Source organism: Nelumbo lutea, chromosome 2 (assembly GCF_056320005.1).
Source record: "Nelumbo lutea isolate HS-2025 chromosome 2, American lotus-T2T, whole genome shotgun sequence".
Taxonomy (NCBI): domain Eukaryota; kingdom Viridiplantae; phylum Streptophyta; class Magnoliopsida; order Proteales; family Nelumbonaceae; genus Nelumbo; species Nelumbo lutea.
Genome location: NC_142685.1, coordinates 43248518 through 43265479, shown reverse-complemented (window position 1 = coordinate 43265479; position 16962 = coordinate 43248518). Strand labels below are relative to the sequence as shown.

The 16962-nt window shown below is 37.9% G+C and overlaps 1 protein-coding gene and 1 long non-coding RNA gene across 13 annotated transcripts; one reads left to right on the top strand and one right to left on the bottom strand.

Moving 5' to 3' along the window:
- Positions 1–3199: 3199 nt before the first annotated feature.
- Positions 3200–5136, bottom strand: LOC148870216 (uncharacterized). The gene is made up of 2 exons (XR_016107685.1): positions 4172–5136; positions 3200–3465 (listed from the first exon to the last, which is right to left on the bottom strand). It is a non-coding gene; the product is annotated as an uncharacterized LOC148870216 (long non-coding RNA).
- A 760-nt stretch (positions 5137–5896) lies between these two features.
- On the top strand, positions 5897–14164 carry LOC148870215 (WRKY transcription factor 44-like). Of its 12 annotated transcripts, none has more exons than XR_016107682.1 (8): positions 5917–6458; positions 6696–6787; positions 10972–11375; positions 11468–11596; positions 11776–12494; positions 12799–12960; positions 13114–13470; positions 13740–14164. XR_016107682.1 is itself a non-coding variant. In XM_088972026.1 (7 exons), the coding sequence occupies exons 3-7, from the start codon at positions 11361–11363 to the stop codon at positions 13295–13297; spliced, it is 1209 nt and encodes a 402-aa protein (XP_088828152.1). In that variant the 5' UTR covers positions 5897–6458; positions 6696–6787; positions 11225–11360; the 3' UTR covers positions 13298–13645. The 12 variants fall into 12 exon arrangements, 8 of the variants coding, with proteins under 8 accessions (XP_088828152.1, XP_088828146.1, XP_088828150.1 ...); XR_016107684.1 differs by having other exon boundaries at positions 5973–6458; positions 12802–12960; XR_016107683.1 differs by having other exon boundaries at positions 6111–6458; positions 6696–6796; positions 12802–12960.
- Positions 14165–16962: the final 2798 nt, after the last annotated feature.

Below are 16962 nucleotides of genomic sequence, written 5' to 3'. Positions count from 1 at the left end.
CTTGTCCCCATGGAAAAAGGATTTCCAAAATTTGCCTCACTCCGGCCATTCTTACATGCAACTGTGCAGACCTGTTTTTTGAGAAAAATATATTATAAATACATACACAGAGTTTGGGGCGGGGTAGACAATTAACACCCCCACCTTTGTCACCAATCACCAGAGTTTCAGATATCCCCCGAAACCCACCATAAACCGGCCAATAGTTAAAGAAGCACCCTAACTGAGGTGGGGTGGGTGGAAAGCCTCAATGGGAGCAGGTTAAATGCCTCTATTGAATTACACCACTAATGAATGATAAGGTCATTATCTGGAAGCTGCATAGAAGTGATTTTGCTTTGATTTTTCAATGCTTAGCTACCCTAATCTTATAGTCTTTCTATTGTCAATAAAAACTGAATTAAGATTGCTTTGTGGGTTTCCAAAACTAGTCTTTTTGGCTGGGTTTGATTTGTCAGTAGATTTATCGATCAGAAACTACATGGTCCACATTTGTTGTTACTGTTGTCACAGCACTTCAACCCCCAAATGAAACACAAGAATGCCAGCAATGGAAATTAAAAGGAACTTCACGTGATGCTTTGAATTTATTTCCATTACTGACTTCTCTGTATTTTATTGGGGGAATCATCACAAGGGAGGTTGCAGAGCTTATGGCTCAAAAAGCCCCCTTTCTATTTAGTTATGGAGTTTTGGAAATCTCTCTCTTTCATCTGGGAGTTTGGCTGATTGAATTCCATCTCTAATGGAGGATTTTTTTCCCTTTATTTTTGGCATTTCAGACTCCTAGTCCTCTGTTTACCTTCTTGCCGTTTTGCTTTATCTTGTCGGCTGCTGCTGCTTGAATTGAATGCTGAGTGTAAATGAAAGATTTTCACATTTTTAAGCTTAAGAAAATGGATGTGCTCTTGATTTATGAGAAGTAACTCATCATATTAAGTTACTCATTAACATAAATAAATTTCCCTTTTTTAAAGCTCATATATCATTAATCAAATTCATCAAATTGGGTATAAAGAATCTTCCTCCAAAGTAGAAATTAGAAAATTAGGAGGATTAGACCAAATAATATGATTATGATTGCACCATAAAGAGCTAGCTTATTACCAACCTCAATACAGGAACGAGGAGAATACGTAACTGAGACGTGATTGAATTTCTCTAATAAGCTTATGCAATAGGCGATTGTCATTCACTCATTCTAATTCGCTAATTAAGGCCTTAAGGGGGCTCCATTGAAGCTTCCAACAGAAATCAGTTATTTTCTTAATAACTAAGTTTGTTAATCCCCACGTTGAGGACAACATGGATAGGGGTGTCAATGGACCAGTTTTGTGTTGGACTCTGTTCAAAATCAAAATCAATTTGGACGGATTGGTTAGATCAATAAGATATTAAATTGGACCAGTCCAAACTAATCCTCTAAAGAATTTATTGGATTGGATTGGACCTAGCCCATTTGTAATAGATTTATATTGGATTAGATCGGGTTGAACCAATATCTAATCTATTGATAGAGGATAAGAATACGGGTGTCAATGGACCAGATTTGAATTGCAACCAATTTGAGAGACTAAATAGTCCAGACATTGAATTGGACCAGCCCAAAATGGTCCAAGTATTTATGGGATTAGATTTAACCTGGTCTATCTGTAATAGACTCACATTAAACCAGATCGGATTAGACCAAATCTGATCCAATTGACACTCATAGAAATGGAGGTCTTCTAAGAATGCAGAGGCTTGGGCCTCTTCAGCTGTACAGTTCAAAAGATTAAAAACCCGAACTTTTTTACTTCAGTTTTCTATTGATGATTAGTCGATATCAGTACAAAAGTTGCTTCTTTATAGCGAACCAAACACTCCTATTTTGGCGAACCAAACCTAGCATTTTGGATTACATTCAAACTGTAATCAATAAGGCCTTTCATGTAAAAATATTTATAGATTAATGAAACAACCTTTTATTTATCTGGGGTGTTTGGTTGACTTTGTTTTTTGAAAACAAAACCAATCATGTTAATTAAACAACATTTTTTTTTATCTATGCTCTTGATGATGTCACAATTGTTTTTGTTTTCAAAAGCAAAATCAATTGTGTCATTGAACCCTAAAACAGGGGGTTTTTGGCAAAAACACATAGTCAAGGTTTTAAAAAATGATCTGGAAAGGAACCATTTTGGCTTCTAGGTCAACAGTTAAAACATCTGGTTTGAATAGACATCCCATTCTAACAAAAAATTAAAAACAGCCTAAATCATTGAACACGCCGATGGTTCAATTACCCGGAGCAGCAGGTCATTGATATTGACCAATTTTACGGTTTTTAGCCAAAAATCAAATTTTAGATAAAACAGAATCAATTGCCTGAATAATTCCTGAATTGTCTAAATCAATGACAATTTCAAAACATTGCACAAATTACGTAGAATGCATGTAAAGTAGGGATGTAGTCATGAAGATAAATGAATATTGTTTGCACATACACACAAATAGGTATATTTATGTTTTCTTTTTGGTTGATACTCGGTAGGGGGTATCAATAATGCGGCTTTAGCCCCCTAGAAGGGCCAAGTGCAAGGGTTAGTAATAGGACACACACGGGATCCACTGATACACAACATGGAGAATTGTAGATCCTACTTTATATAGTTTGAATCAATGTTTTAAAAACTGACTTAAATCTGAATCGATTTGACCACCGATTGGACCGTTCGGTCCAAATGCCAAATGAATCGATCCATGACAATTTAAAATATCAGAAAATTAATTAAATAAAAAAAAGTCCAAAACCATTATTCGGATCGACGGTTCTGAATCAGCAGATCAGTGGCTAATTTAATGATTTTGGGTAAGATAACAGTTTGGGGTCAATATTATAGATGCATTATGTTTAACTCTCACATAGTTCATTTTGACATGTATAGATGTTTAACCGAGGCAAAAGAGCAGGGCGGACTCAATATTGCTCACACCGTTTTCACAACCATTTTCAGCCCTATATTAATTATATCTTTTCGTTCATGCGAAAATATTCCCAATGCATGACTGCAAAGACCGTAAAAATAGTGTAAGGACAATTTTATAAGAACCAAATCCGATTTGGCAGTGAGAGAGATAGAGGGGCGTTGGGCTGAAAATTGTTAATTTGATATAAAAATGGGTTGGGCTAAGACTAATGGTATATACCAACCTAAGCTTAAAGATGAAAATATCGATATCGGATATTATATCGAATAATTCGAATATGAATACTAATACAAATATGCTTTAATATAGAAACAGTTGCATAAAATTATTTGCACAGAGACTTGTGATTGTATAAATTATATATGGTGCATCCATCTATGCTATTTAAATGGTGGTACAATAGAATTATGTGCATAGAGGCTTCGGAGGAAGCTTCAAAAAAGTTGTCTCCCCAACATAGAGACATCTTTGGGTGTAATAAGGCCGGTCGCATCTCTGCATTCAAAACAAATAATAAATTATTATGTATTTTATCATTTACCAAAACACTACTGAAGCTATAGAATGCAGCCATGGCAAACACCCACTGACAATGGGCCTCTATGCAAGTCGTTACTGATTGGGTTAGATTTTTTTTGGTAGACAAATGGGTTACATAATAAAGGGTAGATCTCCTCCAAAGCCATAGGCCCCTCATTCAATCCACTACAACCAATTAGAGATTTTCCCCAGGGCTAGACAATTGGTTCTGTTTTTTTCTTAACCCGTTTTTGGCCAATAATTATTGAGTTGATCAATGATCCATTGACCCAAACGATAAAACTGTTGATCCATTTGATTCCGATGATGGTTTTTGATCATTTTTTATTTTAATTAATTTTTTAAACTTAAAATAGGTCATCTGTTCAAATCAAACAGAACCCAAAAACTGGTGACCAAAGTGATTGGGTTTCGGATCAGTTTTTGAAACATTGATTTTACCAATAGGCTAACTGTCACCTTCGGTTTGGTTAGTTTTTAATGGATAATTAGATGATAAATTTTTAATGGATATTTAGATGATAAATTTTAAGAAAAGTTCTACTTTATTACTCTGAATTTTAAGGGTAGTGTCAAGTTAGTACTTAAACTTTCAAATGTATCACTGTCCAAACGTTGACCGGCGTTAATTATTAAATAAAAGGACAAAAATACCATTCACCTGTCATCTAATTTTCACCGGTAGGCCTCGCCAGAGGATCTCCGTTGCACCACACCACACTCCCACATATGCCGGTGATCGTCTCCCAGAGGATCTGCTCTGCGTACTTGTGCGGAACGGGGCCGTTGGTGAGAAACACCCTCTGGAACAAACTCGTTCTACTGGGTGGCTCCAACTCATACATCTGGGCACTTCTGAATGACGGTCTTTGAGTTCCAACTCAGGTACGACTGCTACTTCCTCTGATTAATATCCTCTCTGTGCCTAGAGGATCTCCGCTGCACCACACTCCCACATATGCCGGTGATCGTCTCCTAGAGGATCTCCTCTACGTACTTGGACGGAATGGGGCTATTGGGACTTGAGAGGTTTACTATCAAATTCACCACACGTTTTCTCCACCATAACTGCCGAAAACCTTTGGCTTCCACCCATTAGACGTAACCTGAAAGAACATGGAGTCCTTAATTCTCGCTCCTGACTCGACCTTGGCTTCTTCAAACCTGGCATTGAGCCTGGACCTTGCAAACTCTCGGCTGGATACCGGAGGCAGGCCTACCTGGTTAAGGAAAGCCCGGAACTTGGGGTGCTTGAGACTAGAGAAGGAGACAGCACCGCATGACTCGTAGAGCCAGTCGGCGAGGAGGCCGAAGGCGGAGTCAATCTAGTTCTCGCTAAGCGTCAGGCTGAGAAACGCCTTGGGACTCTTGAGCTTCTTTACTGTCTTCCAGTATAGCGAGAGCACCAAGTCCTCCTTAATTTCCGGCCCGATAACATCACATGTGGCTGCTCAGGTGGAGGCAAAGCCGTAGTGACACAGGAAGTCGCAACGCTGCCCGAAGATGACGCGCTACGCTTGCGATGGTTGTAGTGGTGGTGGTAGTGGGAGGAAGGGGAAGGGATAGAGGAGATGGGAAAAGGTGACAATGAACAGTATTTTGTTTTCAAGTTAGAAGATAATAAACAGTGTTTTGTTTTCAAGAATAGTTTTTACATTTTAAAAAATTTTAAATTACATATGTGATAAGATAACTAATGAATTGTTAACGGTAGTGACTACTACTTGACACTACCCAAATTTCAGGATATTAAAGTGAAAATTTTCCTAAATTTTAATCATCTATAAAAAAAAAATTAAAATTCTACATCAACGTCAACCTAGGAGACAAGAAAAACCGGACCAGATACACGGCAGCATTCACGAAACAAGCGCACACACTCGACAGTCAGACACTACACGCGCAGCTACCAGTCCACGTTGCATGCGTGGAACATCGGTTCGAGGGGTTGGCTGAATCAATCCACCGGGAGCGAGGGGGTTGAAAAGGGAGAGGGACGCCCTCCTCCCCACCCCACGTGCTGCCATCACACTCCCTCACGTCCCAACAAACCTTCCACTCCCTACCTACTTCTCCAATCTTAGCTACATGACAAACCCTCCACCCATCTCTCATTTATTTATTTATTTTTATATTTATATTTTTTTCTAATAATAATTTCAGAGCATTTCTTTCCGTAGCGACGAATCCGCTTTTCTGAATTGAATCCACCTGACACAATCGCAGTCCCCCTCCCCCCAACCCCAAAAAAATGTTCGGGTCGGGTTTAACAACTTTGAAGCAGAAATCCGTATGCGAAAAGCGGGTCGGGTAATTCGTTTTTGCTATTTTTACAGAGTATTTAATTTGATTTTTTTAGGACATTCATAAAAATCCCGTACTCCAGGTTGCTGGCTCAGTCTCAAGGCAAAGCCCAAAGCTCAACTACCGAGTAGTTATCCGAACGTGGAAGAAGTCGAGGCAGAACGGTTCGGATGAATTTACAGCTTTATCCCGCGTGGTGAGCGTTTTGTTCGGCCGACAAAGGAGCCTAGAATTGTAATTTCAGCTTGATTTCAGAAAACTAGCAGTCAAAGAGACGCAGAGACAGTTAGTTGCCCGGTGTCCAACAAAGCCAAATGCACACTCTCATGGTCTCGTTTTGAGGGCAAAAAGAGGGGAAAAAATTATTCAATAATGATGCCCATTGCCCAGATCACTTTTCTGTTCAAACCCTTTTTTCTAAACTTTTTTGGGATTCTTATATTCTTTTGATCTCCTCTTTCTTTTCTTTTATTTTTTTTTTTCATTTAAAAGGTTTTCTCCACTCTCGAGCAACTCCGCTACAGATAAACAATAACAAAATAAAGATAGAATCGTTTGGAATACCTTGTTTTCTTCTTCTCCAGCTGCCTTTTTCTTCTCTCTTTGCATTAAGAAAGCCAGAAACCAGAACCACATAACCAGAGGTATGGCTTCTATTTCATGCACTTTTTTCTTATAAATTTTGTGCCTAAAGCCGTACTACTTCAGTGACTTTTCTCCTTCTATCTCAATTTTAAGGCACTGTTTTCTTAAACAAACGCGACGAAACCTCTGTTGTAAGCTTAGCTGGTTTCAATATGTTCAGCTGGTTGGCTCAAAAAGATTCTATCTTTATCAGATTTATCATCTTCTCTTATCGTACCTTCTTTGTCTTCTTGCAGGTTTTGGTAATGCAGAGGGCCCGGAAGCTATAAAATGAGTTTGCAAATCCAGTTTCATGGAAACCAATCAATGGAAGAGATTATTAGTTATTGTAAGTCTGGTTAGTGAACACTTCTTCTCTTGCGACTTATCGTGTTATCTTCTGTTTGACTGAAATTTGAATGTACTGAATCTACTGATGATGAATTTCTAGTTGCTGAACTAATTTAGGGACTTCTCTTAGGTGATTCAGTTTGCTAAACTTTCAGTTTTTGTATCTGGGGTTACGTGCTTACTCTTGCCGTTGCAGTTAAAATCAATTTCTAGCCTTACTTTCAGAAGAAAAGTAAAGCGTTCAGTTTCATTTTCTTGTCTTCTTTTTGGATTGTGGTCAGGTCACACAGGTTAGTGCATTTTTCTGTTGTATCCATCGATGGGTGCAAAATCATTGGAAAATCTATTCGACCCTAATAATTTGAAGTATTATTTTGTGCGTAAAACATGGGATTAATAGATTTGAAATGTTTACCCTGTTTAGGTTGGCATATAACTAATGTATTCTTTTGGTTGAGGAGGCTGCACATACTTCAACTTCAGTGACTGGTGATTGCTAGCTTGCTGCATCCTTCACTATTCAAGTGACCTAGGAAAGGGACTTGGAAGTTGAATGACAGAAAAAGTTTCCTATTGCTGATATTCATTGATGTCCGAGAGAAGTATCAAGGAGAACTAGAAGAAGGATGTAAGAGTTTGCAACAAAGAGGAGATAGCTATAGTTGTAACAGAAAGTTGGCTCATGTAGGCAATGAACAACCTACGAGATGCTTGTTAGCAAACATGGGGCAAATAGGAAAATAAATTTGAAGAGCTGGATTTTGTTTTTCCTATACAGTCTTGCACCAACAAGTGAGCACAAGTGGTATGACACAAGGGTTTGAAACTTGCTTTCAGACAATTCGTATGATGCCAACTTAGGTTGGTGGCTTGATATATTTACTTGTTTATATCTATTATTGGTCAGGATCATTTAGGATGTTGATTCAACCCTAACCATTTAAGGTGCTATTTTTGTCTTTAATGCATTTCCTGTAACATTTTTTAGGTTGGAAGTTGATGGATTTGGTTATTTCTTTCCTATTTGTTGGTTGAGAAATAGAATCATCTATCCTTCAAAATCAGTTTGGTCGGATGCTTACTATTGCACCCTTAACTATTCAAGTCTCCTCGGAAGGACTTGCAAGTTGAAATAACAAGTCAAATTTTTGGTATTCAATGTTTTTAGAGATTGGAGACAAGTAAAGTAGAGATGCAAGAACTTGTAACAAAAGGGACACCATTCTGGTTGTGAATGAAGTTGCTTTGTGTTGTAGTGGATTAATAACCTTTGGGAAGCTTGTTGGATGTCAGTTGTAGTTGTGGATGGGAAGTTGTCCGGTCTTGAAGTGATGGATGAATGACAATGGGGATGTTTGAGCATGGAGTTAGATAGGCAGTCTGAATTTGAAATCTAGATGACTGGGATGCTGTTTTTCTCGGGCAGTCTTGTCCCAAAGCAGAGTGCAAGAAGAATACTGCATCCTTTCTGGGCTTGCATATGGCTAGATTACCCACGAATCCTTACATGTTATGATGGTTGCAGAAAAGGGCTCTACATGTTCATTTGCTGTTCATGGAACAAGTTTTATCCCAGCAACCTGTGAACCCATGCCACCAGGGTAAACTAGAGCCATTTTTAATGTATTATTTTAACTAAAAAAATCAGCTTTCAATAACTGGCATTGGTTGAGAAAAGCTTCAATTAAGTGTTACAGCACAGAATCATGTGGACTAGAGGATTCATGATGTGCATATGCGGGGTATTGCTACTAGTTATAGCATATCACTCAACCCTGCAGAGCAGAGGACCTCAACAAAGAAAGCCACCAAGAAAATAGAACCACAGTACCACACAAGGATACAAATTTTACATGGTTTGGCCTTGTGCCTGTATACATAAGAGAGATCAACTTATTCTTCTCTATGGGAAGGAATAAAACCAAAACAAGATTTCTTGTGATTTTGAATTTTAAAACCACTCCTAAAGCCTTTGTACACCTATCTCCCTTTTATCTCGCTCAAAATCCAAAAAATGTGACAATCAAAATGTGAAAACCATTTTTTATTTTAAAACCACTCCTAAACCATTTTGAATTCCCATGATTGTGATATTTAGCTAAATGGGGATCCATGAAAGCATATGCGGTTGTATGGTCTTAAAGAGAGAGAAGGGCTTAGAGGGCTTGTTTTTCTAGTTGAGAATGAAGTTATTCCCAAGACCTTGATGGGTGACTGGAACTGGTGTGAATGGAATTGTATGACCCTACATAAGGTATCTTTCATAGTTGGGTCAGAGAATGATGAGGTAATAAATCCTGTTGGTAGAGAAAAAGGTTCAAGGTCTCTCTTTGGATGTGACTAACAAAGTTGACTCAAAGCAGCTAAATGTGTATTTGTGTTTACTGAATCAGGTAAAATTAGGGCTCAGTAATTTGAAGTTGTATTTAGCTGCAACGGTGTTTTTAAGGCTAATGGGTGTTAACAAAGAGCTGGGGATGGTAAATGGAGATCTTCAAGGTGTTTACAAAAGAAACTAAGGTGGAGATTGTTGGAGTTAGTCTCTTGTTTCTCATATGTCAGCTATGGTTTCCTTTTCCGTAAAGGAGAATAAGCTGTGGACTTGCATAATTGTAAGCTTATTTTGTAATTGCATCATCTTTGGGTTTCTAAAAATAATATTCTTAACTGTTATAAAAAGGGGTGAAAGAGTAAAACTGATGGAGTGAGGAAGCCTCATATGCATAGTTACCATACAAAGGGAGTGAGAGTGGTTTTGTTAAAATTATTTTTAGTTTTTGTTAGGTTCATTCTTTGAGTTTTAATAGAGAAGAAAGGGAGAGTTAAGGCTAATTTTGAGATTTAAATCCAAAGGGAATCTTGTAGTTTTGCTAGATTGAAGGTAGGTTTATTTGGGGTCGGACCAAAAAAGAGGGTGAAGAAGACAAAGAAAGTTATCTAGAAAATAAAAGAGGCGTGCGATTCAACCATTGGAAGTGTTGTGTTTTTTTTTTTTTATGTTTTGAGGCAAATTCAGGGTGGATTTGGTGTTTTTATTGGGGTTTGGGGGGTCAATTTCATTGTGTATCATTGTTTGGGTCCCTGGTTTTAGTGGTGGGTTGGGGCCTCTTTGTGTTGTTTCTTGTGGGATCCGGAAGGTTATGTTTAAGGGTGTGGGCTGTATGTTTTGTTTTTTCCTTTGCTGGGTGGTTACTTATCACCTTTTGTAATCTCTATCTTCTTTTTCTTCAATAAATTTTATTTTTTATTTACCTTCAAAAAAATCTTGTATTTTCCTCCATTGTTTTATCATAACAAAAAACATGTCAATCTCTCCCGTGGATGTAGGCTCGAGGCTGAGCCATGTAAAATCTGTCTTCTTGTGAACTTTTCTTGGTATTTTACCTTGTTGAGGTTCTTTACAAGATTGAGAGATGTGCATAACTTGTATTAACACTTTGTCTGTGCACATGAGCATTTCTATCTGATGGATTACCTGGATTGACCATTCTCCATGTAGCTAAAACAAGATAAGCTTCTAGAAAAATGCTAGCCATTTAGATTTCTTCACTAGATCTTTCCTACCACATTGATGGAATTAACTGGTTGGCTTGCCATATCGATAGAACTAGTCATTAGTCAGTCTAGTTGACCTGGTTGACACTTAGTTTTAGGTGACTGCATCATAGGTAGTGTTTTAAAAGCACAAGGGCCTTCTAGTACCCAAGGTGCAAGGTGCAATTTATAAAAAAACAAAATAGTAAAAATATTATAACTAATAATAATACTAATAACAATAATAATGATGATAATATATAAAAAAGATGACAACTTGAATTTAAAACGAATCAAATGTTTTGAAGTGAAAATGTGGAAGTGAAAGCAAACATATGTGGATTGTACCGAAGTGCTTCAACCACTCAACAATTCAAGCATGTAAAACTTTCAATGTGTTTATTTGCGTCCCATTTGCATAGTGTGATGTCAAACATCTTGTATTCCTAATCTAAGAGACTGGCCATTCACCTCTGTAAAAGGTTCCCTGAGGTAAGCCCAATTAAGTCCATGTGAGTATTTGAGGCAGCACTCCCAACCTGAGTTTTGGGCCTGAAAATGTAAATACTTTGTTCTTTTGGTAATGCTCTTTTTAGCCCTTCGATGCTGGTCTTCTTTTTATTAGGGTCTAACGTTACTATTTGGCAGGATTGATGGAATTGTCAGAGCCAACAAAACCAGAATCAACTTCCTGAAGGGCTCTAGTACTTTTTTATATCAAGTTCCTCCTCCCCTATAATTTCTCAATCTAACTGGTTTTCTTAAACACGTCGGTTTAGTTGCATACCTTGACTGAAAAAACTCTTGAAGACTGATCTGTCATGTCTGCTGAAATGGAAGTTAAAGATTCAGAGAGGGTGGTGATAGCTAAACCTGTTGCTTCAAGACCTTCTTGTTCCAGTTTCAGGTCCTTTTCAGAGCTGCTTACCAGTGCAATTAATGCGTCACCTTCTGGTGCATATCCTGAAACAGTAGTTGCTGCCATTAGGCCCAAGACAGTGAGATTCAAGCCAGTGGCAAATCGTGCTCCAATTGGGATGGTTCCACCCCAGGTGGTCTTTTTAGTTTCTTGGCTTCCTTTTGGATGTTGTTGCCTATCAAATGATCAGCTCTACTAATGTGTTTAGATTTTGACCTTTTGCAGGGTGAGATATCTGGAACAGCGGTTTGTTCATCTGAAAAGGTTTCAAAACCGGAGAGTAAATCTACTGTGGTATACAAACCTTTGGCAAAGTTTGTTTCAAGGACAACTGCTTCTCTCTTGGCAAACCTGGTCAGTATGCTATTTATTAGACATCTGATTTTCCTTTAGAGTTGGTTTGGATTAGTCCTATACTTCAGGTTCTTTGTGTTTTTGTTTAATTAATCCCCTGCCAAAAACACAACAGAAATAGAATTTGCTTCCCAGTTTGAGAGATTAATTGTTAATAAATTAGAGTTTGTCCTGGCCAGGGAAACTTCTATGTCAGTCACCAACAAACCCCATCAGAGATCCAGGCCCAGACTCAGCATGGAGAGAAAGCAAATCACCCTTCAGAAAATCATCTTACTTCAAATCCTTACCTGAAATTGCCATCACAGTTGGAAAGAGAGATAGTTGAGCCCTCAAAGATGGTTTCGCAGAACCCAGAAGAGAATCAGAGAGCTCTGCCTGCAACAACTAGTGGGGATCGTCCTTCTTATGACGGCTATAATTGGAGAAAGTATGGGCAAAAGCAAGTGAAAGGTAGTGAGTACCCAAGAAGTTACTACAAGTGTACACACCCAAACTGCCCTGTGAAAAAGAAGGTTGAAAGATCATTTGATGGACAGATTGCAGAAATTGTATACAAAAGTGAACACAATCATCCAAAGCCTCAGCCTCCAAAACGGCAATCATCAGGGGGGCAAGGGCAAGAATTTGTTTCTGATGGGACTGGTCATGACACCAGCTATCATTTATGGAGTAACACCCATAATGAAAGGACGGAAGGATCTGAAGGTAGAACAGAGAACCAGAATGAAGTAGGATTGTCAGTGCATTCTACTTGTCTAGGAAAAGTTGTGACCGCTAATAATCCACTTAGTAGTGGTGTTGGGACTCCTGATAATTCTTATGGCCTTAGTGGGGACTGTGAGGAAGGAAGCAGGGGAATGGATGCAGAGGACAATGAACCTAGGTGTAAGCGACGGTAAGATTTCAACTAAATTCTTAAAAACTGGCATAGGAGTTATATACAGTGTCTTCTCATGGTGCAAGACTGCTTGCTTCCTCATAGCAGGTTCTGCTAGTTCGAGAAATTTAAATTCAGTAGTCTTGTTAAAAGGTTATATTATTATGCTCTATAAGCACAAGTTAATCTGTTGCTTTTCTCATTTATGGCAATGAATCAATTTCCTCATTATATCTCCTATTGATGATCATGATAAAAAATTGCACCTTCCATTTTCTGTGGGTGAATACTATTACTGGTGTTGATTGTTCTCTCCTTCCAGCAGGAAGAATGGTTCTCAAGCCAACGAAATAGGTATACCAGGTGAAAAGGTAAGAGACCCCAATGTTGGGATGCAGAGTTCCACAGATTCTGAGATCCTAGGTGATGGCTTTCGCTGGCGAAAATATGGCCAGAAGGTTGTGAAGGGAAATCCATATCCTAGGTTAGTACTTAAACTTCTGATTTTCTTAAGATGCTTATTCTGTGCTGACATAAAATTGCTAGGTTTTCCTTTCTTCTATTTCTCCTTCCAAGTTGAACACAATTTCTGCTGTCATCCATTCCACTAACGCTTGTTGAGATATTGATCTTGCAGAAGTTACTATAGATGCACCAGTCTCAAGTGCAATGTGCGCAAGTATGTTGAAAGGGCATTGGATGATCCAAAATCTTTTATCACAACATACGAGGGAAAGCATAACCACGAGATGCCCATTGCCAGGAACCTGAATCCAGTGGCTTCTGAACCAGATATGTTGCCTCCTAACATAAGGCCATGACTTATACAGATGATGGCTATAATTTAGCTATCAGTAATCCGACATGAAAAGCCATGTCAGGAAGCATTTGAAGGCATCGGAAATCTACAATTGTCCATCCATCATCTTCTTACAGATGTAGAATACATGTTACTATCCGGATGACCATCGTGCTTGCCGTTTAGTTCGATATCGTAATCTTTTTACTGTTCTATATTTAATTTTTCTCCTTATATGAAGATGGTTATATTAGAATTATAGATTCATCAAATAGATGAAGTATTTTTGCTGCTTCTCTAGTTTTTGGGCACCTGACTATTTATCTGATGCAAGGATTTATTGTTTACTGTGATATAATATCTTTCACTACCCTCCTTGGAGCACTTTAATATACAGGTTTCTGGTTTTGTATTCTGCATTTCTAACCGGAGGTTTTCTACATCAACCATTTTACCTTTTTCAGGCTCAGTACTTCAGTACAGCAGATCAAATTCTTCCTGTGATTACCCGGGTCACTATTCGCTTTCTTCTGGATGGCATTTCAGATGTGGATAGTTTGATTGATAAAAGCTCTTCTTACGTATACTATTCATCATCAATGTGCTGCATGTTTTTCAAAAATATACCATATTCCCATATCAGAACGCAGGCAAGTATCCTGTTTAGATGTGCTGAATAGCTTTTCAAGCTACATACCATGGTCAAGCGTTTGTGTCTCCAAAACCGAGAGGCTCTGTAACATATGAAGCTGGAGCTACAACTAAGATGATTTGCTGTTTGTAGATCGAAGATGAATACTTTATTCATGGTTCTGTCATTACTGGGAATAATCCTGCATAATAAACCCTGTGAAAACCCAGAGAAAATGGCAGATTTTTTCAAGGAAAAGACGAGCCCCATTGATTTACAAGTTACAACAAATTTCTTCCGGCCTAAAATGAAAATCATCATGCTTCTGAAGTACTTAAAAATGCATCTAGCATCTATCAATATTGATCCGAACGATAGATTCGCGCGGAAAGAACCACAAACATGAAAAAGTTTCTGGCACCCAAGAGCCATCTGAGCTTGGATCTCCTACCAACAACCACCCACAGGACACTACAGATGTACATTGGGAACATTAATGGTAACACGTAAGCACAGAATGGTATTTGACCCACTGACATCCACCCCACCCTGGTTGGGGTGGGTTTTTTTACCATGATCGGGTTTGGGTGGTTTTCCCTGAAACTCTGGTGACCGGGGATGGGCCGAGAATGGTATTTCTCCATCCTGCCTTGGCCTAGACCCTAAATGCACTCCAACTAAAAGTGTGTATATATATAGAGAGAGAGAGAGAGTTTAGATAAGTTTTTAAATAAATAATTAGTTTGTATGTATTAATATTGAAGCGGGATGGGGCAAATTCAGGGATCCTGACATATTATAGTTTAGATTAGTTATCAAAAAATATATATAAATTTGTATGTAGGAATATTGAGGTGAGGTGGGGAAAATTCAAGAATCCCAACCCCACGGAGGAATGGGGAAGATATTGAAATTTCTAGCCCTATTGGGGCACCTTGCCCTATTACCATTCCACAGCCCACTATACAGCCATAGTGATTAGTTAACTCCTCTACATGTCCAATTGATGCCAAACCAAGTAGTCCCACTATTACAGAAACGGCCCCCTTGAACTTCTTCACATGTATATGGCCACCATTTTGATCATGAAATCTTGGCATAACATCTATCTGTGTGACCATGTTTTGATCGAACTCAGCTTCCGTTAGTGCAAGGTTTGTTCGAACAGCCTTTATGGCCTTGCATTGGGAATATCAGCCCATGAAATAAAGTATATAGGTACAGAGATATTTCCAATGCAAGGCTGTAAAGGTTGTTTGAACGGTGTTTGAATGGCCTTCCACTGACTGAAGTCAATCTCATTTTAATCATCATCATCTGTTGTGCTTTAATTGAGTTCGGCTTCAGTTAGTGCAAGGTCTGTTCAAACAGCCTTTATGGCCTTGCATTGGGAATATCGCCCCATGAAATATAGTATATAGGTACAGAGATATTTCTAATGCAAGGCTGAAAAGGTTGTTTGAAGGTGTTTGAATGGCCTTCCGCTGACTGAAGCCAATCTTGTTTTAATCATCTGTTGCGCCCAATGTCCGAACCCACACCAGCTGCTCCATAGAGCCGTTTGAAATTTGAAATTCTTTAAATTAATAAATTTACATAGTGAATCATTTTATTTGTTCCAGTGCATTAGCCCTAATCGCTAATTAAAAAAAAAATCAACTAACCCACTAAGCCGCGTGTTTTCAATGTTAGAGGTTATATTCCTTTATATAAATTGCAGTTCAACAGATAGTAACTAATTTAAAAATTATATGTAATAATTTATAAAACATTGCTTTCCGTGTATTGTTAACATTTCCCAATGATGACATCATCATTTTTAGTATTATCATTGTGAGATGTTCCCAATACACGGCAGGGATATGCTGTGGGACGTTGGGGGGGGGGGGGGGGGGCTGATTTGAACTCATCTTAATCTCTTAGCTAAAAATTAAAAAGGAAAATGCATTTGGTATCAGTCCAAACAATGTAAACATAGGAATATTTTTTGACTATGATATCTAAAAATATTTTGACCAATCAACTGATATCATGAACATGACAATCAGGTGTTATTTATCAAAATTCATGGGTATGTTTTGATTGGTCAAAACTCTTCTAATATCATGTCTTTACTGCATTATATATTTTCCCATGTTTTTGTTATGTTTCTGGTTATAACGTTATGAATCCATACAAAATGTCATATGGGCTTCAAAAAGAAGATACAAAATGTCATATAAATGATTTTACTTTTGACCCAAAAATGATTTGGGCATACCAGGCGGATTTAATTTGATATGAGCACACCACAGTTGATATAATTTGATATGCCCACACCACATTTTGCAACCCTGATCCTGTCTAATAATAAGGGTTCATTTATAAATAGACTGGACCTAATCCAGTTCAAAAGGTTCAATTAAAATAAAAATGGATCCAAAGGGTCCAAATTAATCCAAATTGAATGAAACATAAAAGATTAAATGAAAAACTCAGAAAAGATTTAAAAACTACAGAAATATATTAAAAATATCACAAGAATATAAAAAATGGAATATTAGGATCAAATGCTTTAATTCCAAGTAGTACATTGAAAACTTGAAACAGAAGGAATGTTCTCATTTCATAAATGTGTGTGCGGGAGGATGAATCATCAACTGAAATTTATGGAATTCAGAATGAAATTTAAGGAATCGAATTCTTAGAATTAAACTTTTGAAATCAAAACCCAAATTGCAATTCTTTCTTTTTTTCTTTAAATATCAAAATGCGATTGATTTCCAACAATCTACTCACTGTTCTACCATCTATACTCTATAGTATGTTTCTCCATAACGACTCTTCCCGCAACAGCTGAATCAGCAGAAAACAACAGGCACGACATGTGGTCATATCCTTCACGATCACAGCTTCCACTACTTCTCCATAAAATTTGAAATACTCCTTGACACGATCTTCGTTTGTGTCACAGGAGATTCCACCTATGAAGAGTTTTCCGAGATCCATTGTTGCCTCCTGAGAGAAGATCAAGAGACAAAGAAACGAGAGATGCAGAGCAAAACAAAAGCTAAAAT